The 26448-nt window shown below is 39.5% G+C and overlaps 1 protein-coding gene across 8 annotated transcripts; it reads left to right on the plus strand.

The window, feature by feature from the left end:
• The first annotated feature begins 2043 nt into the window (after positions 1-2043).
• Positions 2044-19492, plus strand: LOC141804589 (SUN domain-containing ossification factor). 8 transcript variants are annotated; one of them, XM_074689101.1, is made up of 24 exons: positions 2044-2339; positions 7898-8012; positions 8426-8539; positions 8823-9046; positions 9243-9344; positions 9675-9813; positions 9900-10017; positions 10138-10262; positions 10979-11046; positions 11176-11283; positions 11461-11566; positions 12028-12048; positions 12486-12541; positions 13273-13352; positions 13514-13579; positions 13686-13751; positions 13890-13980; positions 14191-15495; positions 15608-15695; positions 17279-17383; positions 17605-17756; positions 18112-18197; positions 18330-18385; positions 18466-19492. In XM_074689101.1, the coding sequence occupies exons 1-24, from the start codon at positions 2275-2277 to the stop codon at positions 18934-18936; spliced, it is 3927 nt and encodes a 1308-aa protein (XP_074545202.1). In that variant the 5' UTR covers positions 2044-2274; the 3' UTR covers positions 18937-19492. The 8 variants fall into 8 exon arrangements, with proteins under 8 accessions (XP_074545202.1, XP_074545203.1, XP_074545200.1 ...); XM_074689102.1 differs by having other exon boundaries at positions 18469-19492; XM_074689099.1 differs by having other exon boundaries at positions 9675-9812; positions 9896-10017.
• Positions 19493-26448: the final 6956 nt, after the last annotated feature.

A 26448-nucleotide genomic window follows, 5' to 3' on the forward strand; every position in this document is an offset into this window, starting at 1 on the left:
TGAACTGAATACTGTTAACTTGTGCACTCATTTACAGAAAATATTGTATGTAGAAATAGGAATATTTAGAAATACCTTTCTGTCAGTAAAGTGACAGTGACCTTTGAGGACATAAAGCATAATCATGTATGATCCCCCATTTTCATTATTTCCTCCCCAATTTCTCCTGCTTTCTTTTTCTTCTTCTTCCTCTTTCATACAACTTTTTTTTGACCGCTCTCTACTGTAGAAACAGCAGTGCAAGATGGTGGCCCACACTGGGACTGACTAATGCGCACTCTAATCAAAATAACATTTATTTTAGATTGAGATGATTATACACCAGTTTCAACATACTCAAGGATGTTGTATACCACTTCTACCAAGTCTGTGCAGGTAAATGCTACTAGTCAGTTAAATGCACCATTTAGAACAAATCTGAGACTTTACACTTTTGGACATTGTCCTCATTTTCTCTTTATTACTTTTTTTTAAAGTAGTTTCTGAGTAGGTTATCAATTTTGAATCACTTTGACACAAAGACTATCAAAATACTACATACACAATCATTTTTTTCCTTTAATTGGGAATCAATCCACATTTTAACAAATGCATGTGACTGTAACTTTTAGCTCTGTGAAAAGTGGAATTTTATACTGATACCCTCTGGTAAAACTTACGAATCACAGCAACTTCTCACAGCACGCCACAAGATGGCAGCAGAGTTACTTGCTTCGGGGAACAGTTTGCTATCAAAGCTGATACAAATATTGATTTTTTTTTTTTTTGAGACATTTACGATCAGACTTTAAAAGCGGGAAAAGGGGTGTTGTTGATCAGGTTTTTTTTTTCCGTCCATTGTTTTAATACCACGTGGAACACATTGAAGATTGCTAAAAATGAATGACCTCTTAAATTTCTCTTGATTTTTTCCCACTTTCATCAAAGCTCTGCACAATTCAGTTGTTGTAAATGATGTTCAACATTTGCTTCTACATTGTCATTGCTTTACATTAGATCAAATTAAGAGCGATGAAGTATGGTCATAGGGGAGTTTCCACATCAGGACTGTAGAGTGGCTCGTGTTACAATCCCCAATACTGTATTGAAGGACTCCCTCTAGTGGCAACAACAAAACACATTTATTGGTCTGAATGTTACAGTTGAATTTACTGTAAGCCGAATTGAGCAACTTTGTGTTGCACAGTCAAGCACTCCGGTTGTAGCCCCCCTCACTTTCCCAGTCCCGATAACAAGTTGCAGAAAGTGAGCAACAGTGAATTAAACTAAGTAGTCATGATGTTATCCGCCACTTGACTGACAGCTGTCTGTTACGAATCTGTGACCTAATGAAATTTCCGGCACAGTGAGCTTTGTGAGGTCAGGTTGAGAGACTGCATTGTTTGACAATATAAATGCATCGGTCCCGCGAGTAGTTATAAGTGTACACATCCACAGGGAGTATACACTCTGAGAAAAGTACTCCATGTTCCCCGAGAGCTTTTTCATTCGACAGGGAACCCAGAAAAACGAAACCACCTTTAGTGACATTTTTTTTCTAAAAAAAATATGATGAAACCTTACGCAACATAGACAGTGTACACATAATTGCACAATAGTTTATCGAGTATGAATGCAAGGTACTACTTATCACATTTTATTTAAATATATTTTTAATAAATCTATTAAATTATATTAATAATTAATTAAAAATGTAATTGTTTGTTATTCTTTTTAGATTGTATGGTTTACATAGGTAATATAGGTTTACATTATTAAATAAATTCGCAGTTTGAACGTGTTCCGTGTAGGACGGCATAGTAATACACCCGCTGATCACCACGTCTCGGTGACTATTTTGGATCATATGAATAGAATTGATGGGAGTATTTGTCTTATCACTACTTGTAATGATTTTATCTGTTAATATGTTTCAATGCGGATTTTTGACTCCCTTGCCGGGTTTTATGCATAATTCAGAGAAGCTCCACCCCACCAGGCGTTTTGAGTGTATGAAACAAGCGCTCCAAACGCACGCTCAGTTTGAACTGCGCAATAGCCGTACTGTCTTTCCATTGGACGGTTGGACAGTGACTCGCGCTGACAGTTGATAGCAGGTTGTGTGTGGGTGACAGCAGCTAGCATCACATTCACCCGTGAAACAACAACCTGTCTGCTGATTTTACAAGAAACAACAGTGGTATAAATGTTCTGTACAGCTCAATTAACCGCTTACTAAACGGATATAACGCTTATTCTGACCACGGCGAGGATGTCTGTCCCGGCAGGAGAGGGATGAAGATGACACCACTGTTATGGCGAGTTATGTCAGTGTGCCTGTGTGTGGCGATAGTTTGTTGGTAAGTTGATCACATTTGATTCATTGAACCAAAGTATGGATATCATTCTTACACTAGAGCCAGATATTCAGCGTGAAACCTGTGACCAGCGTTAACCGGGTTGAATAGAGTTAGTGTGGTACATTAGCTAGCTGCCTAGCTGCAACACTGCAGTGATGTGGCACCTGGCTGACTCCTGACTTGTTAGTGTTTGGACGGAGTTAGCATGTCTCGCTGACTTCAGAAGTAGCGGCCTGTTAGTGTAGTTTCTCTGACAGAAAATCTTGATTTAAAATCATTTCTAGTTCATGTGTCATGTCTTGCTGCCCTTTCACCTCATTTTCGTAGCCAGTGTGTCAGGGTTGACGCAACTTTGAGTCAACCGTTTGAGCATCATCTGATAACGAAGTGTAACTTCAATTGAAGAGTCTCACACAAGAGTTATACACAAAAATAATTTACTTTGATGTTCCTTTCAAATGTAATTCAAATACAAGTTTGTCATTACTGAAAAAAAAAACGTTTTAAAGAGAGAAAGATAAAAGCAAACAACAGTAATGAGGTAATTGTTCATGTTTTAAAAGCAAACTCAGTAACAATTTATGGGCCTTCAATTGAATCAGGGGCTTCATTACAGGAAATTCAGGTGTTAAAGAACTTACAGTTTCTAATTTTAGCTAAATTGAAATGATATAAATAATTGCACGGATTTATTTAAATATTTAAGTAGCAATATGACATAAAAGTGCCTTACTTTAAGATATAATAGCTCACACATTGCCTCCATAGTTTCCAGAAATGCAATAAATGGTGGATAATAACGAAAAGTGACTTCATTAGATTGTTATATGAGTGCTGGTGATGAAGAATGACTGCTGTTTCCACAATGTCAAGCAGGGGGGGTAAGGTATGTTAAACACAACATCTCAAACATTTTTACTGTGCACTATCACAGTGTTCAGTTTGGGCTGTCTCTTTTCCCCTTCATTTATACCCTCACAAAGCCAACATTGGCTGACGCTGCTCAGATCTGATCCATCAGCTGTTGACAGGATTATGAACCTTTCATGTCAGTGGGGTCAGTCTTGTTCAAAGCTGGTTGTGAGGTCAGTGCAAGTGTGAGAGAAGATGGTAAAGCCAGCAGTGAGGGAGATTACTGAGGATGATTATGGGCTTTAACTGTGATGTTAGAGGATGGTTACAATACACAAGCACTGGTCACTGCACAGTTAGATACAGAGGGAGGGATATGATGTAATGTGGTATTAAGATCTATGTTGGTGATGTTGACCTGGCCTACTTTCACACGCATTACTCTCTCTCCTTTTTAGAGTATTATTTAACCCATCAGTGTCTGACATTGTGACACAGTTTATTTCAGTGAAATGAAATGACCTTGTCATCTGGTTCAGTCTGAATTTTGGATGTTAATTGACTTTCTCATAGCTGCAGGCAGCTTCCATCAGGAAAAGCACATGTGAAATTCAATAATAGCCATATTACATTTAAGTTTATCAGCTCTAGGTCTCTGCTGAATCTCATTTTGCAACACTAAGCCACTGAGTTGTTGTTGATCTTATTACTTACATCTTTACTGTCATTGCAATGACGCCTGCTGTAAAGGCATCAGGGATGGCTGGTGGATTTTAACTGCAAGACTTGTTTCTACACCATCGTATATTTTTATTTTATCAGGGTGTCCGCGGGGTCTTAAAAAGTATTAAAAGTTGATAAATCAATTTTGGGAAAATTAAGGCCCTTAAAAAGTATTAAAAAGTCTTAATTGTGGTTTTATGAGGTATTAAGTTTCATAGGTATTCAAGCTTTGACCCCAAAAATATCCATGAATATTTATTTTCTTCCTTGCAACTGTCCCCTGATTGGGACATTAAACATTCAGCCGATAAAGTTCTAACATAGAATCGAATAGAAAAGAATAGAGTTACTTTATTGATCCCAAACTGTAAAAATGTTGTGTTAACAGCAGAAATCGATGGAGTCAGGAGAAAAATATCAAAATAAAAAAGAATAAAATAAAAAAAAAATACATAAAGACTCTAGTTCATGAATTTCCCTTCAGGGATCAATAAAGTCTATTTTATCTTTTTTTTTTTTTTTAGTTACAATAAAATACAACAATAAGGATTGTGAGCGGTATAAACACCCGCTATAAATTAACGTCATTTCTAGTTTCATAAAGAGAAATTAGATACAACATTAAAGCAAATCACACAATCTCCGGCACGTCTTAAATTTTAAAAGTGATTGAATAATTTCTCATTTTCTTCAGCAAGTTGGCCTTGAATAACTCCTGTTTCTTGTTGTGGGAGTGTTGATAAACCTGCCTTTAGTTTCATTTGTTCTTTCAAGCTTTATTCCTCATTAGCTTACATCATTTCTGTAAAAATGTAAACTACAACTGTTAAAAAGTGGATGCCAACAATAACTGAAAGTTGCAATAAAGTCCTGAAACTTTTTTAAAGGTTTTTGAAAAAGTCTTAAAAAGGTTTTGAAATCAACCTCAGGATTCAAGCATATACCCTGTTTATTGTGGATCACAAAAAAAGTGATCTAGTTCACAGTATCACCTCAGAAAGTCAAAAGGACTCCAAGCTGAGAAAACAGAACTTCCTTTTTGACATGAACTCTGAAACCTAAATGTGTAAATGTGCCACACTGAGTATGCATCTGATACCACTTCCACATTCTAAAAGAGAGTATGGTGTGGCTCAAAACTCTGGTTTATCTCTCAGTGAAACTTTAGCAAGTTGCACAGGAAGTTTCAGAGAGATTTATTTTTAGATATTATCCAGGTGCTGGTTCAGACATGAAAGGACACTAAGAAAGAAAAGCAGACAAACCTTTGAATCTCAGCCTTTTGCAGATATTTTAGACATGTGTTTCTTCCACAGTAGCCAAGGAGAAACAGAAGAATGATCATTTATTGATTAAAAAGGATGATGTTGCTGATTTTAATCACCCTGTGTGCTGCCTGGTGTAGTTTTTTTTGGAAAGATGAAAGCTAAAGAAGTTTTAAAATGAAAAACAAGCAGAGCACCTGAAACAAACCAAGCTAACTGGTAGCAGCTTGTCTGGATTCCCTGGAGATGTCTTTGCTCTTGCCAAATAGAGCAATAACAGTTGCAAGTTGCATGTAGTCCATAAAGGATTGGGGACCACAGCACAACTTTCAATAAAGCTCATGTGCAGCGATGGTTAATGAATCTTTGCACAGTTATTTTAAGTTTTAAAAATTAATTTAATGGCTTAAACAACGTGAATTTGTGGGAAAATCCAGTACTTGATATCATTCTAAGTATATTTACTTATACCTTATGTATTTTAAGCTATTCATGAATTTCTGACACCAGTAACGACATCACAACACTTAAGTTATCCATGAAAGTTGCATCTCATTTCATTCTTTTCTCTATCTCCAGAGCTTTTTTTAATGAATGAGATCATTCTGATCCCAATACGAGTGAGGCTGAATCCTGATCCTCAAATTATCATGAAGTAACCGCTCATGTGACAAACCAACAGGAGAGTTACAGGTGTGACTCAGGGACAGCCTTGATGGAAGCAAACACGTGCCCATGACCTTTGCACCTGTGGGAGTTGTGTTTATTTATCTCAATCATTGCATGTTGACATTTCGCCCTGTCATCATGTTTAACCTGTTTGCTCAGACATGTTTTATTGCGCTTCTTGAATCAGCTTTGTAAGTGTCATATTCTCCTGCCTGTTTTTCCAGATGCATCAAATAACTTCTCCCTATTCTGAGTCAAAAGGAAACCTCCTAGTCTACCCTATTCTGTCACAAGTAGCCTCAAACCAGTGAGTGAATTATTAAGCAGGTCATGTCTTAATACTGCTCCCGCTCCTGTGGGAATATGACAGCTGGCTTTAAGTCTGAGCACAAATGCTTTGTTGTTCACTCAAGTGTCAGGTCACATACACAAAGCTGTTGCACCAGACTAATGGCCAAGTAAAGTACCTGACCCCGAAACCTGTGTAAGACCAAGATAAGGGCCTGGATTCTTGACAAGTTAAGGTGTTGTTGTTGTTGGTTTGGCCTCTGAGACGGCACAAGAGTCTTTTCCCAGAAGGAACGTGCCCTAATTATTGCAATTATTTAAAGCCTTGTTACCTCTAATCATTGTTGTTTTCCTGCCAGGAGCAGGGACTGACACCGTGACCCTGAATGTTTCTGTGTTAACCAGCAGAACTGACTGGGCTGTGGAAAGCAAAAGAAAAGAAGATTAAAGATCGTTGATATCTGTCACATGCTCATACAGGTGGACAGTGAGGACATAGAATAGAATAGAATCGAATAGAATAGAAAACACTTTATTAATTCCTGAGGGGGGATTCAGTAGTCACAGCAGCAATCAAGAAAACAAAAGTAAGAAAGTGTATAGAAAGTACAAAAAGGTCCATAAGACAATAGATGATGACAGCTTGTCCATCATTGTCCAGTTCAGCCAGCCTCCACCTCCACAGGGTCCAGGACTGAGCTTCTTCAGCAGTCTGTTCAGTCTCCGTCTCCTGGATCCTGTCTGCTCACAGCAGGTGAAGCTCTTCCAACATGGTGTTGGTGTCTGATGTTAGCTCTAATAGCCTCTTCTGTGAATAGTATGATGCTACTCTGCCTTCTGGTATTCCCTCTGTTTCTGGGTTAGCATGGCTAGCTTGTCCATCTTATTGGAGATAGATCTTACTTTTCCCATTATGATTGATGGAAGGACAGGTCCATGTCGTCACATCTTGGCTCACACCTGAGGACCAGCACGTTGTCCTCACCCCCTTCTCCTCACCTTGTGGGGAAACATCAGGCCTTGCGCCAGTTAGCATTGACATGCCACAGGCTGCTAACAGCTGATTTCACATGTAAACAATGCAGCCATAGTTACATGTAGGATCTTCAGACAAACACAGGAGCAAAACTAGTAAAAATATCACTGAAGACACAAGTGTGGTGTCCATGACCGGCAGATGAACCATACAAAGTAATGAGTGTGATTTGCCTGCCACCCACCCCAAATGCAAAGATGATGAAAAACAGACAAAGAAGAGAGAGCTGCCACAACAGGGCGTAGCCTAGCCGCCTAACAACATGACATGAGTTGACATGAGTGTGATTTGCCTGACGTTTGCCACCAAAGATCAAGCCTTCAATTTTAAACACAATGCAGGAGACAACATTCTGATAACCAATGTAAGTTGAAATGAAAGTGAAAAATAAATTGTTGTTTTTTCAAGGCCAGTGTGGCTGAGCTGTCCTTGACTTTGAAAACATTCTGCAACTCTGCACAAAGATAAGATAAATTATATACATTGAGGTAAAAGCCCCCAGAGGTCTCTGAATGCGTCACACTGGGCGATTTGGCCTCAGCTTCCTCTCTGTGACTCACTGCGACTCACTGCAGTCCAATAAAATGTTTAGTGTGCTTGGTTAAGAATTGATAAAACCCTCAAGCTATTACTTCCTTCCTGGTTGGCATTTTTTTCCTGTAAGTGCTGCAAAGTGACCTATTTTCTGAGAAATATGACTGATTGTCTTTCACTTTGTCTCCTAGGTATCCTAGTTTCTATGTGGGTTGCTCAGAGTCACAGCATGAGCCCCGGAGGCCTGTGTCCTCACAGGACGTGGGTGCGAAGGAAGACTCGGGAGAAAAGAGCCAACACCAAAAGGTAGCATAGGCCGTTCATGAGCATACTGTTGCATCACTCAGAGTTCCTCATAAAATACCTCATTAAAACTCACATACACTTTGGTTTTGATTTCAGATTCACTTCTTAAGAGGGGTGAATCAGATTGCAAGTTTGACAGTTGGGAACCCCCTTATTCTTTTACAGAGTAGTTAAATAAAGAAAAACAGTGTACGGATAAAGAGGCAGTGTTATTTTACTGACAGTAATGTCACCCTGAAATTATAACAACAAAATTTCAAACACAGTTTACTAAACAACACAACATACAGCAAATGTGTGTGGATATAGAATGAATGACAGCTGCATTATAATGCACCTCTGAAGCAGGTTATCTTGCTTCTGTGACTGAATCTGTGTTTATATTTGCATTAATATGTGTTTTTATTCTCCAGGTAGAGGAAAGCCCTCCTCTTCAGCCCCTCTCTGAAAATGTGGAGTTGGTCAAGGATGTTCAGCAAAAGGAGGAGCAGACACCTCAAGAGGTGGACAATAAACACAGTCTAGAGGTACAGTTGAGTTTGGGAGATTTCTGTGAGTTAGACTTCATATTTATCACACAAACATGGATAAAGCTTTTTGTTCCTGTTTTAGGTTGATTTTTTTCCTGCATAGTAGCCGAATAGCTTCAGACCATGACTATACATTTAAAGGATTATACAGTCCACTCATTTCTATTGATCGTCTCTGGAACATCTAAAGCTCTTAAGTGTTCAGCTGATCAATCCAGCCCTGGCTAATGATATAAAAGTTCCCCCTGGCAGCTCAAATATCTCTCCTTGTTTCCATCAGGTCTTTAATGTAGAGGAGCACACTGTAAAGGAAGAGCTGGAGGAGGATGGAGGAATTTCACAACCTGAGCCAGAACCTGAGCAAAACTCTGAGAATCAAACTCCTGAATCCTCCATCACTGAAGAGAAGCAACCTGCCCCCCTGCTGCCATCATCCGAGCTTAATCCTGATGTTTCTGCTGAGCTTATAGACACCTTTAACCCCAAGGACAGCATCCAAAACAGGCAAGATGATGCCGCGTAGAGGACAAGTTGTTTTCATAAGAAGTCACGGCTCAAATAGCAGCTCCTCCGTATCTGATTTTTCTAATGTGGAATGAAGTGTGATGCACATTTCTAATGGTTTAACAACAGAACATGACAGCAGATGACTGCACATGACAATTCTGTGAAATAGTAAAATGGATTTTTATTCATTTAGTGTTTCAGAGGTGTCCTCTGATGTAGCTGAGGTCACTGACTCTGATACTGACCTGCCTCCACATGACTGTGAAGAAGAAGACAACCCGTACGACAATGACAGGTGGGTGCAGTTCATCCCTGTGCCCTACTTAGTGAGCTAAAAATATCAAGATGTCATTTCTCTTCCATTGTTGTTCAGATGGACTGACCACATGTATCTGGGGTGTATTTAGAAAAGCCACGTTACTCTTTATTGTTCCACAGCAGGAGCAGCTGTGATGAGAGGCTTCATGTTCCCCGCTGTCTGGTTGTCAGTCTAACAGTCATTTTGTTCTTTTCAAAGCATTAGCTCGGGAAAACAGTGAAAGAATATTTATATATTTGGCACAACAACAGTGTGGGGATCAGAGATCCAGGGTAATTTTGTCTTTCTATTTTGTCCCCTCAGCAGTCCTCCAATAGTTCTGGAGAACACCTCCAATGCACACACCACAGGTACTCAGACCCACACTGCCCCCCCTCTGAGTCCTTCAGCCAGCCAGAGCTCACAGCACCTGGAAACCAACACGTCACACAAGCTGAAAGAGCAGGCAAGGAGCTCAGATATGTGAACTATTTTCCTCTCCACCAAAGGAGGTGGAGGTCCCAGCTCTCATTTTCTCATTATCTTCGGCAGGACCTGAGCTCCCCTGCTGCCACAGACACAGATTCCAGTGTGAGCAGCAAAGACCCCGAGGACATCCCCACATTTGATGAGTGGAAGCGGAAGGTGATGGAGGTGGAGAAGGGAAAAAGTAAGAGTACAAGTTTGTGCTGCACAAGAGATGTGATGAACTAGAAAGTAACAAACTCTGTATCACTTTGAAAAATCCTTAATTCTTTGTCATCCTTCCTGTTATTCTGTCTCTTTATAGCTCAGTCCACTCACACTTCCAACAATGGGGCTACTACTGTGGTGAAGAAGGTCCAGAAGAACTTTAACAATTACGCTTCAGTGGAGTGTGGAGCAAAGATCCTTGGCTCTAACCCAGAGGCAAAGGTACCACAGGTTTCTATTTCAAAAACAACCCATGAAGTTCAGTTAATAGATTACAGAGGATGGTGTGTCAGATAATTAATCTAAAACTAAATCCTCAGTGGAAAATGTAACTTCTGCTAACTTTCATTGCTGGATAAGGCGTATAAAATAAAAGAATAAAGGGAAATCAAATGTTGAAGTAATAAAAATTCAAGTTGGTGAAAGAAGATGCAGTCTGAGATTGTTTACCTGTGGTGCTCCCTTTTCACAAAAATCCGTGATAAATGCATTGAGTAATCACAGAGCCAAAAAGAGCTCATAAAACAGACATAATCACAAGAGCAGAATCCAAACCTGGACAGACACAGGGAGGGGGCTCAAAAGCATAGTCAATTGAAAAAAAATAGATAATTCTAAAGTTGCTGGAACAAAGAGGGAGTCTGAAGAGGATAGACTTTCAATGATTATGTTTGAAGCAGGAGATTGGAAAAAATTACTTTTTCAAAGTCTGCGTTGAACCATATTGACTTTATTCTTGATTGATATTTCTGGAGGAACTTGACTGTGTAACTTTTTTGAGATGTGCTTCTCTGTTAGATGAGTACCAAACTGTACTCCTGCATTATAAGATGAAAAAAGAAATGTTTTCTTTTTTTCTCATATACATGCTTGCTTTGTTGTTTGTCATCATAAGCACAAATACAACTGTATACTGATTGTAACTGTGTTTGATTCAGAGCACCTCGGCCATACTGATGGAGAACATGGACCTGTACATGCTGAACCCCTGCAGTAATAAGATCTGGTACAGAGTATACAAACTTCTCCTTTTCTGTCTCATGTCACAAATTCAGCCTCAGATGTTTAAAGCCTCTTTGTGTCCACCTGAGGCCAAATTTTAGGACTGTCTTTCTTTCTTTCTTTCTCACAACAGGTTTATCATTGAGCTCTGTGAGCCCATCCAGGTGAAACAGCTCGACATCGCTAACTTTGAGCTCTTCTCCTCTACTCCTAAAGACTTCCTGGTGTCCATCAGTGACAGGTGTGCACCTCAGCTGCCAAAAACAAAACATAAACATTTGAGTTTTACTTAATGGCGTTCTTTAGAAGTAGACCTTACATAAATATTAAGGTTTTTGTCAAATAACTTTTGTCCCTCAAAGGGAACAAATCCATATTCTAAAATCTGAGCTGACTGCATTGCGTGAATCTTCTGCAGGTATCCCACAAACAAATGGTTAAAGCTGGGGACATTCCATGGCCGTGATGAACGCACAGTCCAGAGTTTCCCTTTAGATGAGCATCTTTATGCAAAATATGTGAAGGTGAGTACAAAACTCTATATTTACCTCCTCACACTGCTTCTTGATCTTTCCATCTGTCTATATTCTTCACTCAAGCAGTGTGTAGGAATCCTTTGTTATATTTTATGCATGTAAATTTGCTTTCAACTTTGAGCTGTCTGTACACTTTCTTTGTGAACCTCAGGTCAATTTTGCCACATGAAGTTTATTTTCTCCACAGTTATTTTGCATATGTTTGATAAAACTGTAAGACTTCTTTTTGATAATGCCCTGGATAAAGGCGACCCAGTGACTCCTTTAAGTGTAAACCATGACCCTGACTCTTTGGACAGTGTCCAGCAGTCTGACAGCTGAGTAGCAGAGATGATGGCATCAGGGTCATTGATCCTCTGGACTTAATTTAGAAACTATCTGTCTCCTGTGTATGTGCATGTGTATCTCTTCTTAATTTGTTTCTCTTCTTTCTGTCTCTCTTGCTTCAGATGTTCACCAAGTACATAAAGGTTAGCTGCTCCTCTTGTAGTGGTCTGTGGCTGACTGGAGGGGTTTTTGTATTTTTGTGTTGTGCTGTGCTTTGATCCATGTAAAGAAATCACGTCTAACTCGCTATGCTTGCTGCTAACAATTTGTGTCTTTGAGACTTCATTTTCAAGATAAAATCACACATAATATTCATTTGATGAAACAAAAAATGGATCCCACTAGAATTTGTTAAATAATTACGCAGTAAGTTAAGTGATTGAACTCTCTTCATACAAAGACAGTCCTTCAGTTTCACAATCACACATTTTGGGATCATTCACAATGTTTTGATTTTAGAACAAAACAAAATCACAGTCAAGCTTTTTGTTAATAACACGAGGAGTGCAGATGGTGGTGATTTGTGTCAGCTATAACAAAAAACACATGAAAATATCTGAATTATTTCTCCTTCTTTTAGGTAGAACTACTGTCTCACTTTGGCTCCGAGCACTTCTGCCCCCTCAGCCTCATAAGGTGAGTAGAAAAACAGCCTATCATTTGTTATTCTGTTGTATATTTTTTATTCTCTTAAGCTTACTGAAAGTAAACAAACAACCTCAAGATACAACACATTTTAGAGTTATCTCTAGATATTGTTGAGGATGTGATGCCAGTAAATCTTTAGATTTTATCAGATATCATTCCTAAGTGTTTTACATTCTTCTTTCCAGTAAACATTTCCCAAACAAGTTAAACACAGCATGAGCTCTTGATGGTGTCAAGCAGTATTATGTAATATTTGGCATGGAGTCATTGTCACATAACTCTTAAACATAAAGTGGGAGCAGAAAGAGCTAATGCATATGTTTGCAGCTGTTCTTTCTGTCTCTACACGAAGTAAAGATAGATCTCGCTGAAGCCAAATAAGTAGCACTCAGTGTTGTAGCATACTGTACATCAGAGCTCATGCCACTGCTGACTGAAATAGAAGTCCAGTAAATTAATCAAGACATGCTAAATGTTTACCACACCCAGTCTGAGGGAATGACAGCCTGGGACTTCAAGTGTTAAAGGATTCCTATGTGGAGAAAAAAACTCAGTGTGATTGTGTAACTTTCTGAGCTTTTCTTGTGTCACACTGCCCTCTACAGGCTGTTCAGGACCCTAAAAAGAACAACATAGAATCAGTTTGATAACACGGATTAGATTTCACAGTTACATCAGCCTAGTTACAAAATAATCTGATGTCTTTATTTTTTCTTCAGAGTGTTTGGCACGAGCATGGTGGAAGAGTACGAGGAAGCTGATCCCTCAGAGAGATCAGATGATCTCGACGATGACTTGGGTAACTGTTCTAAATCCATAATGTGAAAAACACACTTTGGTGCATTTACATCAGTTGTGTTACAAACTAGCAGTGCAGTGGTGTGTTTTCAAGCATTGTGAAAAATACCAAACTGAAAGTGATCAACATCCTTTGATGACATCAAACCTGTTTCTTTACAGACTATCCTCCTGGATATTCACCCAGTGAAGTCAAGTCATCAAAGGATCTGATTGGTTCAGCCAAGGGTCAGTATGAAAACATTGTTTGATAGACCAAAAAGATGACTTGAGTTTCCAGTAGCATGGGTTTCTTTATTAATTTCTTTATTTGATGTTTTAATTTTCTCTGTAGATGCCATTTTTAATATGGTGAATAATATTGCTGTCAATGTTCTTGGTGGAAGTCAAGAGATGCAAGGTAACAGTTTGGATTTATCTGATATCAGCTTCTTTGTCACAAAACATCATCACTTATCACTTTAGCATAGCTGTTTACAATATGATAATGTTAACTTGAGTGTCAAGTCTTATGATTGCTCTTATTCACATCCTGTAGGCAACCTGTCCTCCCAGGAAGTGAACGTGACTGAGCCCGCAGGAGAGCCTGAGACTGCCACACTATCACCCACTACAGACTTTACTTTAGTGTGAGTTCATTTCTTTTTCTGTATACCGTGTGTGTAAATAAACCGTTCACTGACCTGAAATCTGTGATCGCAATCTAAAATTTTGGGTAAACTGTACAATGATGGCAACCTGTCTTAGCTGTTGGCACTGCCTTTTTTTAGTCATTCCTGGATGTTGATTATCTCCTTTCTTTATTTAAGTTGTGCTGTCTGTTTTTTTTCCCTTCCTAGACCTGACACTAAAGAGGAAGAGGTTTTATTAGAATCTGATATCCCTTCAACTGAGACCTCAGAACCAGAGACTGCAGCAGCCGATACAAGCAAACAAGAACTCCCTCTAGTGGAGACAAGTGTTATAATTTATTTGGAGAAAGATAAGGAGGAACCAATTAGCTCCACAATTATCCTTTTAGATAAAGAGGAAGAGTTGGAAGAAGAAAAAGAGGAAATCAGTCATTACAAGCAACAACAAGAAATCCAAAACTCTTGTTCTATACTTCCTTCCATTTCCTCCTCCTGTTCCTGTGCAGCCTCCCTCCAGGAGTATCTCCATCGGCAGTGTTCAGCGCTTCTGTCCAAGAAAAGAAAATGCCAAACAATGAACAGGAAACAAATAATTCCTTCCATCCAAACACATATTTGGCTCCTACCTCCATCCCCCTCTGCCTGCCCTGGACCTCAGCAGCACCTCACTGAGGTGCATCAGCCCCATGAAAAAGAACAAGCTTCTGAACAAAAGCCAGAGAGCGGAGCCAGCACGTCACAAACACCACCACTACCTCCTCCTCCTCCTCCTCACACCACAGCTGAGTCTCAGAGAGAGTCCATGTTCGCACCTCCTCAGCTGGAGCCCAGTCAAACCTCAAACCTCCCCACAGCCAGTGCCATCGACTCATCCTCTGCCAAACCCACCCCTATTGTGGAAACAGTGCAGCTGTCTTCAGAGGAGCCATCAAGGGAGCCGAGGCCAGAGAAGAGCCAGGATGTGCTGGATGAGGAGAAACATGCTGAGCCCTCAGTTTCTCTCAGTACCTCCTCCATCTACATACAGCCCAGCGCCAGCGCAGCAGGGAACGATTCTGCACACGCATCAGTGGAGGAAAAGTCTAATGATGATACCCCTCACCTGGAGATTACTGCCCCAGTCCTAGCCACAGTTAAAACCAAAGTTCCCAGTCCCACTGACACGCCTCATCCAGAGCATCACCCTGATCCTTCAGCTGTACCTGAAAGCACCACTTCCTCTGAGATCTCGCAGCCTGCTCCAGACTTAGTAACGGAGCTCGAACCGTCGACAGAACCTAAAACGGACAATTTAGTAGAGGAAATTTCTGCATCATCATCTGCCCCTTCTTCCTCCTCACCATCCCTCTCAGACATCTATGCAGACCCCACCAACGGCACAGAGCAGAACGGGAACCAGGTGCATGGCTCCAGCCAGAAGGAGTCCGTGTTCATGAGACTCAACAACCGCATCAAGGCCCTGGAGATGAACATGTCGCTCAGCGGGCGCTACCTGGAGCAGCTGAGCCAGAGGTGAGAAACAGGGACGGACGGCAGTCTTAGAGGAAAGCCAAACAAGCAAACAAGTTGTTAAACAGAGTAGCAGGTGATTCAAAGACTTCTCCATTTGTGTGTTAACTTAAAGGTATCGGAAGCAGATGGAGGAGATGCAGAAAGCTTTCAACAAAACCATCATCAAACTGCAGAATACCTCCAGAATAGCAGAAGAGCAGGTAAGCTAAAACGGGTTCATTCCAGATATCAGGCATGTAGAGAAATAAATATTTCATGGTGTTTTAACAAATTACTTTTCAATATCTTTTGTCAGTCTGAGAACAAAATCTCTGCAGATGTTTGCAGTTTGAATGAATACATTTCTAAGTTTAAATAGAATTTCTCCAGAAGATTCTGGCTTTAAATTTAAAGCTGCACTGCAGTTAGTAATAATTTCAATATGCTATATCATATTTCTTATAATAGTGTGTTTTTGAACCACTGTGCTTGTGAAATGGAGAGAGTCAATCATAACTGGAAAGCTTTTTTCACTATTGGCTTACATTGCAGCCTCAGCTTGATGTGTCTTTTAATCAGGCTGGTTTGTTTCAAAGTTTTCCCCGGCCCTCAGCTCATGTTTTGCTCATATTCTAAGAGTTGTTTCTGATATTTCTTCACCCAGCAGATCAACAGTTTTTTGGCAAACCTGGTAAATGAGAGTTGGAAATAACATTAGGTTTTTGAAAAGGATAAATGATCACAGTTTTGTTCTGGATTTAACAGTTGATACAACTAACCTCATGCAAAAAATAAATATCTTAGATAAAATAACACATTAAAACAGTCTAGTATAAAACATCAACAAACAGACTAAAATACACATTTTATAGCTCATTGTAACCGAGCATTATCAAACACTTTCTACAATCTTGGGAGGTTGCATATAAACCTACATAAACTAATATAATATAGACTCTGTAAAACTTGTTATTACTTGTTATTACCTCAAGTAAGAGCCAAGGACGTATGCAGCTGTTCCCTGTCATTTTCCTGTCCGTTAATCTGTTTCATTCATAGTGTTTTTGACCAGAGGAGCTTTTCCTTGGAAATGGGGACTATGTACTTTTCAAACATGAACAGGTCTAAATTTATTTCTGTGACATAAAATTTACCCCCAAAGACGGTCTGTGCTGAGGGTAGTACTATTATCAACAATGACAACAACAACTACAACAACGCAAATTTTATTTATGTAGCACCTTTAAATACTGATTGTTTACAAAGTGCTTTGACACATAAACACATGGCACAGAATCAGAGAAAATAATATCAGGCTGAGGGAGGTAAGGTATTATACTGACAAAAAAATAAAACCTCCAAAGAGAAAAAAAAGAAAACAAACAATGAAGATGTGATTAAGATTAAGATGTGCAGGAACAGCTCACCAAATGTTTCTGATTGTTGGAGCACACACAGTGTTTATGTTTCGCCCTCCGTCCGCATGAACATCACACACAGCTACGATCGACTTGGTTTAATAACAACTAAACATTTGTCTTCTTTGAGCCTGAAAGTGTGTCTCTGTCAGCTCCTGGTGTTACAGTTTAAAGAGTGACCCCATAAACTGGAGGCCTTCAGCTGAATGTGTCAGAGGATATTCAGTTTACAGTAGCTGTTAAAACACAAAAGAAGTCCACAGATCAAATGCCAAACATTAAAGGATAAAAACACTGCACCATTAATGATTTTCAGAATGCTTTGCAAGTTTGATTTTTGCTAGTATGTGTGATGGCTTAATCTTGTTGTCTTTCTCCTTGCCCAGGACCAGCGTCAGACTGAGTCCATTCAGATGCTGCAGGGCCAGCTGGAGAACGTGACTCAGCTGGTGCTCAACCTATCTGTCAGAGTCAGCCAACTGCAGAGTGAGGTATTCACAAAACTTCAGGCACTAAGACTTTAATTTTAATCTGCGTTTTCCCCCCTGATATCAAACTCTGTGTATTAAGTCTGATCCAGAGACCAAGGAATCAAGACATACTGAAAACTTGTGTAAAATCTTGAAAAACATGCTTGAGTTCTCAATGTTTTTTTTAAAATGATGTTGTGAAATCAAATAACCCTTTTGTTTGTTATGGATCTGTTTTGTAGGTTTCAGACAACCAGATCTTCCTGCTGCTGTCTCTTGGGTTATGTGCATTGCTTGGGATGCTCCTTTTTGTCAAACGCTGCTGCATGTCCACTGTCCCACCAACCACAGAGCCAGAGCCGCCTTTACCTAAGAGCTACCACCAGCCTGAAAGGTAGAGAGACTATCATACTCTGCAAATGTCAACAAATCCTACCATGTACCAATGTGATCTTAACAAAAAGAAAAAAGAAAAAAAGTAAAAAAGAATAAAAGCCCAGCAGTATATAATGGGAATTGTTACAAGTGTGATAAAAACTGAGAAAAAAAGCTTTAGAGGGAAGGTGGCTCTGAAGGGGATCTTTAAATGGACCATTACAGAGTACAGACAGAGGTTAAGGTGCTTTGAATCGTTCCTACTTTCTACGCCACATATATTCATGAAGAATATCCAATGAATCTAAAGTAATGACACATCTGTGAGTCATATCATCATTAACGTTCCTCAATGCATTAATCTCTCCTAACAGACCGTTTTCCCCCTGCGATGAGGCCAGCATGAAGAGGAGTGCATCCTATCCACTCATCCACTCTGAGTCATTCCAGTTAGCTGACGGTACGAACAAAGGGAGACTGATCATACAAACCTGCTTCACAGCTCTTCTTGTTCATCTTTTAAAAGTATCTCATCCATACAGAACTAAAACACTTCTTCCTTTGGTCAATAACTTTGCTGTCTGGCTCACAGACCCTGAAAACATCCACTCAGAGGAGACCCAAAGTCTCTGCCCAGCAAACAGAAAGGTGTGTATAGATGATGTGCTGCACTAAAGAATCTGTATTTTACTCTGAAACATGAACTAATCATTATTCTTTCCACACAGCAGAGGAGACGTCGTCGGCTGAAGCCTGTAGAGAAAGTGGAGACTCTGACACCGTCTTTGCATGCTGCTCCTGAACTGTGTAATGGAGCCATTATATGCAATGGTCTTCCTGTCACCGCAAACCCTGCACCCCTCTCTCAGCGGTTACTCCTGCCCCTGTTCAGAGACTCCCCGTCAGAGGGCAGCTCGGAGGGATCCTCACATTCAGATGACCCCTCCTTCTGTGGAATTACCACAGCTTGTCCCCGAATCTGTGATGGACTCCCTCCACCAAAGACTCGGGCGGAGAAACGGGCTTTAAGACGCAGGCGTCCTAAACCCAGCTGTGCTGTGGTAGACTTTCTCCAGGCCCCGAGGGGGGACAAGAATGAATCGTTGCCCATCTCTACCATACATGACCTGATGAATAGGAAAACAGAGCCAAGCTCTGGGACGTTTGGAGTGAACGTTGCCCTCTCGGGTCCAGTTTGACATTCGACATCTCCCCCTCTCACTGACTGCTCTCTCTTTAAAAGAGGATGGATGTTTATTTCTGCAGCGACTGGCAGCTTTGAGCTCTAACATGAGACAATCCCTTCTCTCTAAGAGGAGTTTCTTCTTCTGTTCATGTTTTCAGTTTCTCTTTGTTTATATTTGTTACACTTCAAATCAACAAAATGTCTTCCAGGCTTTCCATTAAAGCTTCTCTCCTTTGTTTTGAATCTTTGACTTTGATTTGAAACCTACAAGTTCAAATGCAAGTATTCAATAGTTTCATTTCACACAAGCTGAAGAGTAACTCATGTTGGAAGAATTTCCACTTCTGGCTCATCATTTTCTGTCTTCCGTTCATTCACTTCACTTCATAAAAACTCAGTTCTGACCTTCAGCTAACCCTGCTGTCAGGATGTTGCCTCACTATATCAAAGATAAGGTCAGTTTATCTTTAAAATAACATCAGTGAAACTGTTCTTATAAATGCATTTGATGGGTGAGGTTCAGAGGCCTTCAGTTTGTTCATTTCTAACTCAAAGGGAAAGAGAGGTCAGGAAAAGTTTATGATGTTCAGCTCAGTTTTCAAAAGAAAAATGGTCTCAATCATGAATGATGTGAATCAACCGTACTTGAGTGTTTCCATGTAGATGTAACAGCATGTTTTGCTAGTGCTGGGTTTTCTGTTTTTGCACCCAGAAAACATTAAGGACACATTTATTGAATGTGTTTACACTGTGTGCACAGCAGTTTTTTCACAACATAAAGTTGGATAAATTTGGACGAATACCAAGCAAATGTAGTGCAGTTGAACTCTAGAGACTTAGGTTGTTTTCTTACTAAGGTGACAATTTAATGCTGTATGTGGTGAAATACTCATAATGCATTTTCCTGCTTCTGAATTTAGCCTTTAAATGCCTTGGCCTTAAAATGCCAAATTCATGCCTCTGCTCGCTGCATTTTTCATTAACGTGAAGCCTGATCGGTTGGTGTGAGTCACACTCCTGCAATTACAAAATAACTATACACACATGAACTGGAAATTACTTTTCCATCCTTTCCTTCAGCAGAATGAAGCTTAATTCTAATCCCAAGTGACCCCACAAATGCTATGGAGGGATAAATTAAATCAGGGCTGGGATGGATTTTAGCTCAGCCCTTCTCAGAGCTACGAGTCACCACTCTACTGAAGTACCTCGAGCAGACCTGTGAGCCTCTCCTACCAGCCTCTGGAGAGATGTACTGTAACTGACCCTGAGCCCCGAGCACTGGAGGAGAATAATGTTTCCCTGCTGGCCGCCAGAGAGAATCTCCCCGGTGAGATAACAACACGGTGTTACTGAAAGGTAACAGCAGCAGCTTAAGGTTTGCTGCTGAGTATTGCCAATCAATGTTTTATGGTTGTGCTGTTTGTTTGCTGCCAGAATCCAGATTCAGCAGGTTCAATGTGAAGGAATATGAGCAAAGAAAATGAAAAATGTGGTTTGTCATAAAATCAGTAAACTTGGGATTAAACTATGGAAAGAATAGAGCAAGGTCACGGACTAGGGTTTGAAAAAGAGGTTATATGTGCGTCATGGTGTGTTTAAGAGCTATCAAAACGATAGCATCAACAAAAAAGAAGGCATGCCACAATAACTCATCAATTACAAAAAAAATATGTAAAAAGCCCCAAAAGTAAAAGAACGTTGTACCTAATTTATTTTGGTTGGGGCTACTCTGTATTGTTTAGAAAAACTCAACATTGATCTACCATAAACAGGCACTTTTTTAAAAATGTGCAACAGCAGCAAGAGGTGGAAACCTCAGGCAGAACCAGGCTCAGTGGACATCTGGCTGTGTCCCTTGTAAACACGGAGAAAAAAAGACAGAGGGCAACAGAAACAGAGACATGAATAGTAAAAAAAAAACACAAAAGATGAAACCTACTATTTGCTTACAGGAGTCAAGAATGTGTACGAGTTTTGGCAGGAACTGAAGAACCTCTTGAGATCAGGTATTCCCTGTGACTACATTTAGTTAAAAAGCTGCTTATTTTGCAAATCACTGAAGCTATATTAAATCTAAAAAGAAATCATTTGTAAATAAACAAAAAAAAAAAAACAACTTAATGATTAATAAAAAGAATGTATGTGTACTTTGACTTCTATGTTGGCAAAATGTGACTGAAAAGTTGTAATAAGCGACAACACACTGAAAATGTGTAATGTTTAGAAGAACGCATAAAGAAACATCTCCAAGCTGCAGCAGACCAGGGACATGACTGGGTATAAAAAAAAGGGCTCTCCAGTGAGGCTGAGTCTCTCCAAAGAAAAGATGGCAAGGGGTTCACAGAATTAAGTCATTAGATGTAAAAATGCAAAGAATTTGAATATTTCATTTGCAACAGTGGTAATATTATTAAAAGATTCAGATAGTCTGAAGAAGTCTTACTAAAGAAGTTAACACTCGTGGGGTGGACACGGAGTTGATGCTAACCTTCAGATATCTGGGTGAACACCTGGACAACAAGTTGGACTGGTCCCTCAACACAGATGCACTCTGCAGAAAGGAGCAGACCTGCCTCTTTTTCTTAAGGCAGCTCTGATCCTTTAACATCTGCAGAAAGATGCTGCAGGTGTTTTATCAGTTTGTGGCGGCAAGTGTGTTATTCTATGCTGCAGTCTGCTGGGGAAGCAGTATAAAATATAAGGGTACAAGGTGACCAGGTAAAAGGAGCTGGCACTGTGATTGAACCCAGGTTGGATTCACTGTGGGCTGTGGGGTAGAGATGTAAACAGAAGAAGGTAGAGGCCATTTTAAATTATACTGATCATCCACTTCACAACATCTTGGTGGACCAGGGGAACAGCAGCAGTGGACAACTCATCTCTCTGTGCTGCAGGACTGAGAGATGCAAAAAATCAGTCCTTCCTGTAGCCTTTAGGGTCCATAACTCTGAGCCAAAGTGATGAGCCTAAACTTCTTGTTTTACGTCATCTTTTGTAATTACATCTGCCAAACACCTTCCAGAAATTCTATTCTATTCTATTCTATTCTATTCTATTCTATTCTATTCTATTCTATTCTATTCTATTGTACAGGGACCTAGAAAAAGGGACAATGCCAATTACTGATACTGGATTGTCGTGATTTTTTTTGTTTTTTTTAGGTAGCACTGCATTAAAAACAGACATGACATGGATAACTGTCCCATGGTCATGATAAATCAGTTTGATATTTAGTTTTTAAACCAATGCACTCCAAAGAGAAGAGAAATCTACCCATATGCTATGCACTCCTCAGCTCACATGTTTACAGAGTGTTGCTAAGGGAAGAGGTGAGACAGCGTAAAGGTAAATATGTCCCAACTCTTTAAAACAACAACAGCAGCAGTCAAACATGTGCCCCACGTAGAGAGGGTATAGCCCAGGGGTCTGCAACCTTTACTTTCAAAGGCATTTTGCCTCAGCTCAGCCGGCATAAAGTCATTCAGGAGCCACAAAATCTACGTTATCTTCACAGTAAAGACTACAAAGTGTAGAAAATTCTTTACATATAAATATCTAGTTATTATCAGAGAAGGTCTTTAAACTTATAAAATTGTACATGCGATAAATTAGTCTCTTATTTTTGAAAAAAATAAAAATAAAAATGTTAAAAAAAGATTCAAATTGTTGCAAAATGTTACAAAGCAACACAAAAAATTAAATATCAAAAGATAAATAAATTAAGTAAACTTGCAAAAAATATATAGTTTAATTAAAAACATGTATAAATTTCATTTTCAAAAATTTTCAAAATTTGTAACACACAAAAAAAAGAAATTTCAAAATTAAAAAAAAAAGATGAAATTAAACAAATTTGCAAACATTTAAAAAAAATTCTGGAAAAAAACAATATTTGATAAAACACATTGATCATTTGGCTCACCTAATTTCTTTGTTGTTTGCTAATGTCTTGCCACATCTCAAGCATGTGTATAAAGTTAAATGAATCCATCCACACAGGATTAAAAATCTTCCAGATTAATATTTTTGTAGATTTAGTTTTCTTCCCAGGGCTGTAAAACTTGAGGTTAGCCACAGGTGCATGGAAAGTTGGTGGGCTGTTGATGTAGGAGGTGAAGTAGAGCAGTGGCAGGCTTTATTGACAGATGGGATGAAGATATAGTTTAACTAAATGTTAACACAGGATTGTGTTTGGAGTCAGTGTCTTTAATCATCAATACCCACTGTAAGAAAAACAAAAAATTCTTTATTTCAATAATATATATTTTTGAAAGCTACAAGGAGCCACTGCAAAGGAGTCAAAGAGCCACAGGTTGAAGAGCCTTGGTATAGCCCTTGTTTTGGTGGTTGTAGGTTGAACTTCTTGAGACCCGTGTCTTACATTTTTCTATGCTCTGTGTTCCCTCCATCCTAAATCTGAAAAAGTCAAAACGCTCAAAAATAAGAAAATGCAATATAAGAATATGAAATATGATACAGATAGATAGATAGATAGATAGATAGATAGATAGATAGATAGATAGATAGATAGATAGATAGATAGATAGATAGATAGATAGATAGATAGATAGATAGATAGATTGATAGATTGATAGATAGAGTCAACTCATATCTGCAGGCAGCAGCAGACTGAATCTCAGTGACCTCTCTTATGTAAGTATTTATGCCTTCACTCCAGCAGGGGGCAGTCTAATCTTTGGGTAAAATTGCATTGTATGATTTTTTTCTTTTTTTTTTAATCTACCATCAGCATCATTTTCCATGTGATGAGTCATTACTCAGGATGGAGGTAAATTAGTTCAAGGGCTGATGCTGCTCTCAAACAAGAAAACTCATTTGTGTTTGTCTCATTTTTGCCATGAGGCTGCTCTCTTTGTTACCCTGTTTGTGTTCTTTGATTAAAATGTTGCTATATGCCTCTGAAACATTAAATATTCAAACTGAGTCTGCTCCTTTTTTTTTTTTTTTGCTTTGTTTTTGCTGCATATGCTCAAAGAGGAAAAAAAAACATCAATAAAATGTGTTTGAAGACAGCATCTCTTGATGCGTGCCCTCACCCAAAAGCATTTATCATATGGCTCCAGCTGTGATTTTAAGTCAAAAACTGGATTAATTCCATTACTTTCATACACTCTGTCTCTCGCTGGCTGTAGTCAGGCCCGGTCAGAGCACTGGTGGATGTGAGAAATTAGGTTAAAACCTCTTTATTCATGTGACCCGGTTGGGTAGCAGGAGCCTTTCAGAGATAAGCGTGCCTGATGCTCTTTTTTCTCCCTTCATTTTGTTAACAGAATTCCTGGGTTTCTCTTTGCCCTGCCTCGTTCCAAAGATTATCTGTAAATGCAGGGCTGCAATCCTCTTTACCCTGGCACTCTCTTTTTTTCCCCATGTCTGTTATAGACTGAATATTCTTCCTGTGCTGTTGTATCTGTATGTTTTTATTCCAGTGTACAGGTGTCTGCCCCATGCTGGCTGTCTGCAGGTTCATTCTTGTGCTTGAATCCTTTTGAAAATGGTAAAAACGAAGCCTCAACTCCAAGACGAAACTGTTTTCTTTCACTTTAAACACTTCTTTAAGGTGTATTTCTAAAGAGGTTTACACATGACGGTCAGTTCCTTTATCACAAAAGCTTGACCTTTGACATTTATGTGTTGCCTTGTGTCAGCCTGGAAAGAGCTTTCAGGAAAGGCTGATGGTTTGTCCTCACTGTGTAAAACTCTCAGTTCCAGCATTGGTGAAACATACTGGAGACACTTAAATAACACAGACTGGATTATATCACTCAAAATGACAATTCTGGTCAAAAAAACAAAAACAAAAACCCTCACTTGGTTTTGATATTTCACCCAAAGTCTGTATAAACCTTAATCCCCCCAATTTTGAAACGTTTCCTTCAGCCATTTAAGAATATTCCTTTAACAGACATTAAAAATCAGCATTTTCTCCTCTCTGGCAAAGGTCCAAGGTTAGTTTAATGGAGTAAACTGGTTTTCTGAAGAAACAATCAATTCATATTTATACAAGTTTGATCAGCTGTTTATTTGTGGAGTTAAGCATAAAGTGCAGGTCCCACTGTACTCTGTACAAGACCACTAAGAGGGATTCTACATTTGTTTCCATGAGCACACATTAGGCAACATGTTGAATAACAGGCAGAGCCTTTGAAGAGTACCAGGCATGAGCTGGAAAGCAAAATGACAGACTGAAGAAAGAAATACACAAGAAAAAAATGACCAGAGTAAGAACAACCTATAATACAGACTGTTTCTCATTATCCATTGTCAGGTTGGATTTTTCCATAAGATCACAAATCTATCAGCACATAGAAAATCTCTTTGATGACACCACACTGGCTGGCAAAGTTATGGAGTGACAGAAGAGCCGACCAAGTGAGAAGCAATACCTGTATTTTTTCTCTGCTGAAAAGGATTTCTTGTGTCTATTTTGAAGTAGTGGTGGACACTGGAGCTGGACTGTCAAAAATAAAAAGGACAGAAGAGCAGAGGAAAGCTAAATGAGGGAGTAACAGAGCATGGGCTACAAGCTAACACGGGCTGAAATACGGGTTAATCTGTTTGTGAATGTGTCCATTCCAACTCACATGCAGCAGCTATTCTGCAGTGGCCTGTTCAATAAAATGAGGAGTGAGGTTACGTTAGCTCTGCTTGGTGAGGTTGGAGTTGGTAGATTACAGACACAACTTAGAGCACTGCACACAGAAAGATGTCACACTGAAATTAAACTTTTTTCAAATGCCATTCATAGATCGTAATAAAAAAGTTTGCTAAAGTATAATGATCTATTTGCTATAAATGACACATATTGTCGTCTCAATAGTCCATGAGGTTCAGGTTTTCAGACTCTGCTTGCGCAAACTGATCGACGGCTCTGCTGGGGTTGGCCACGCAAGGTGACAAATCAGATTCTGGTCGCCAGACATCTGGCCGTAACCCAATTAAGGCCTGATCTGAACATCTAGTTTTGAACCCAATCCAGACCTGATCTGGTTGTGTGATTCAAACCTAATCTTTCAGTGCAAGCTTCTCAACAATTTATTTGACCATTTTCAGACATTGTTTCAGTTATTCTACACCCTGGCAGTTAAGCATGGGCTGCTTGAGCCTTTTGCATTCACAGCACTATTCACAGCTATTGTAGTTTGTGAGTGGCCACTGGCATTTTCTCTGCCTTTCAGGCTTTGTGGTTGGGTGACATGTCCTGGAACTAACATTTGTGTACGCTGAAGATCAATGTTTATTTTTCCCTTTAAGGTTCATACATGGGGGGTGGCAGTAGCTAAGTCCTTAAGGACTTGGGTTAGTGATTGGAGGGTTGCTGGTTTAAGCCCATGTGTGGAGAAAGATTAGGAATTGGGCTGATAGCTGGGGAGGTGTTGGCTTACATTCCTGAGCACTGTCAGATAGGGATGGGTACCAAATTAGGTACTTTTGTAGGTACTGGGCACCAATTCACATAAAACTAAAAGGTACCATATTTAGGTACCCAAATGCATCCTTGTGA

Source organism: Halichoeres trimaculatus, unplaced genomic scaffold (assembly GCF_033239565.1).
Source record: "Halichoeres trimaculatus isolate MK-OKI-2021-1 unplaced genomic scaffold, fHalTri1.1 fHalTri1_scaffold_15, whole genome shotgun sequence".
NCBI classification, from domain to species: domain Eukaryota; kingdom Metazoa; phylum Chordata; class Actinopteri; order Labriformes; family Labridae; genus Halichoeres; species Halichoeres trimaculatus.

What these genes read in the sequence shown, in the direction of transcription:
- LOC141804589 (XM_074689096.1), top strand. Translation starts at nt 2,275, where the DNA reads ATGAAGATGACACCACTGTTATGGCGAGTTATGTCAGTGTGCCTGTGT. An exon ending in TTTATGCAAAATATGTGAAG is followed by an intron (nt 11,567 to 12,027) that starts GTGAGTACAAAA and finishes CTCTTGCTTCAG; the next exon opens with ATGTTCACCAAGTACATAAA. An exon ending in TGGAAGTCAAGAGATGCAAG is followed by an intron (nt 13,752 to 13,889) that starts GTAACAGTTTGG and finishes CACATCCTGTAG; the next exon opens with GCAACCTGTCCTCCCAGGAA.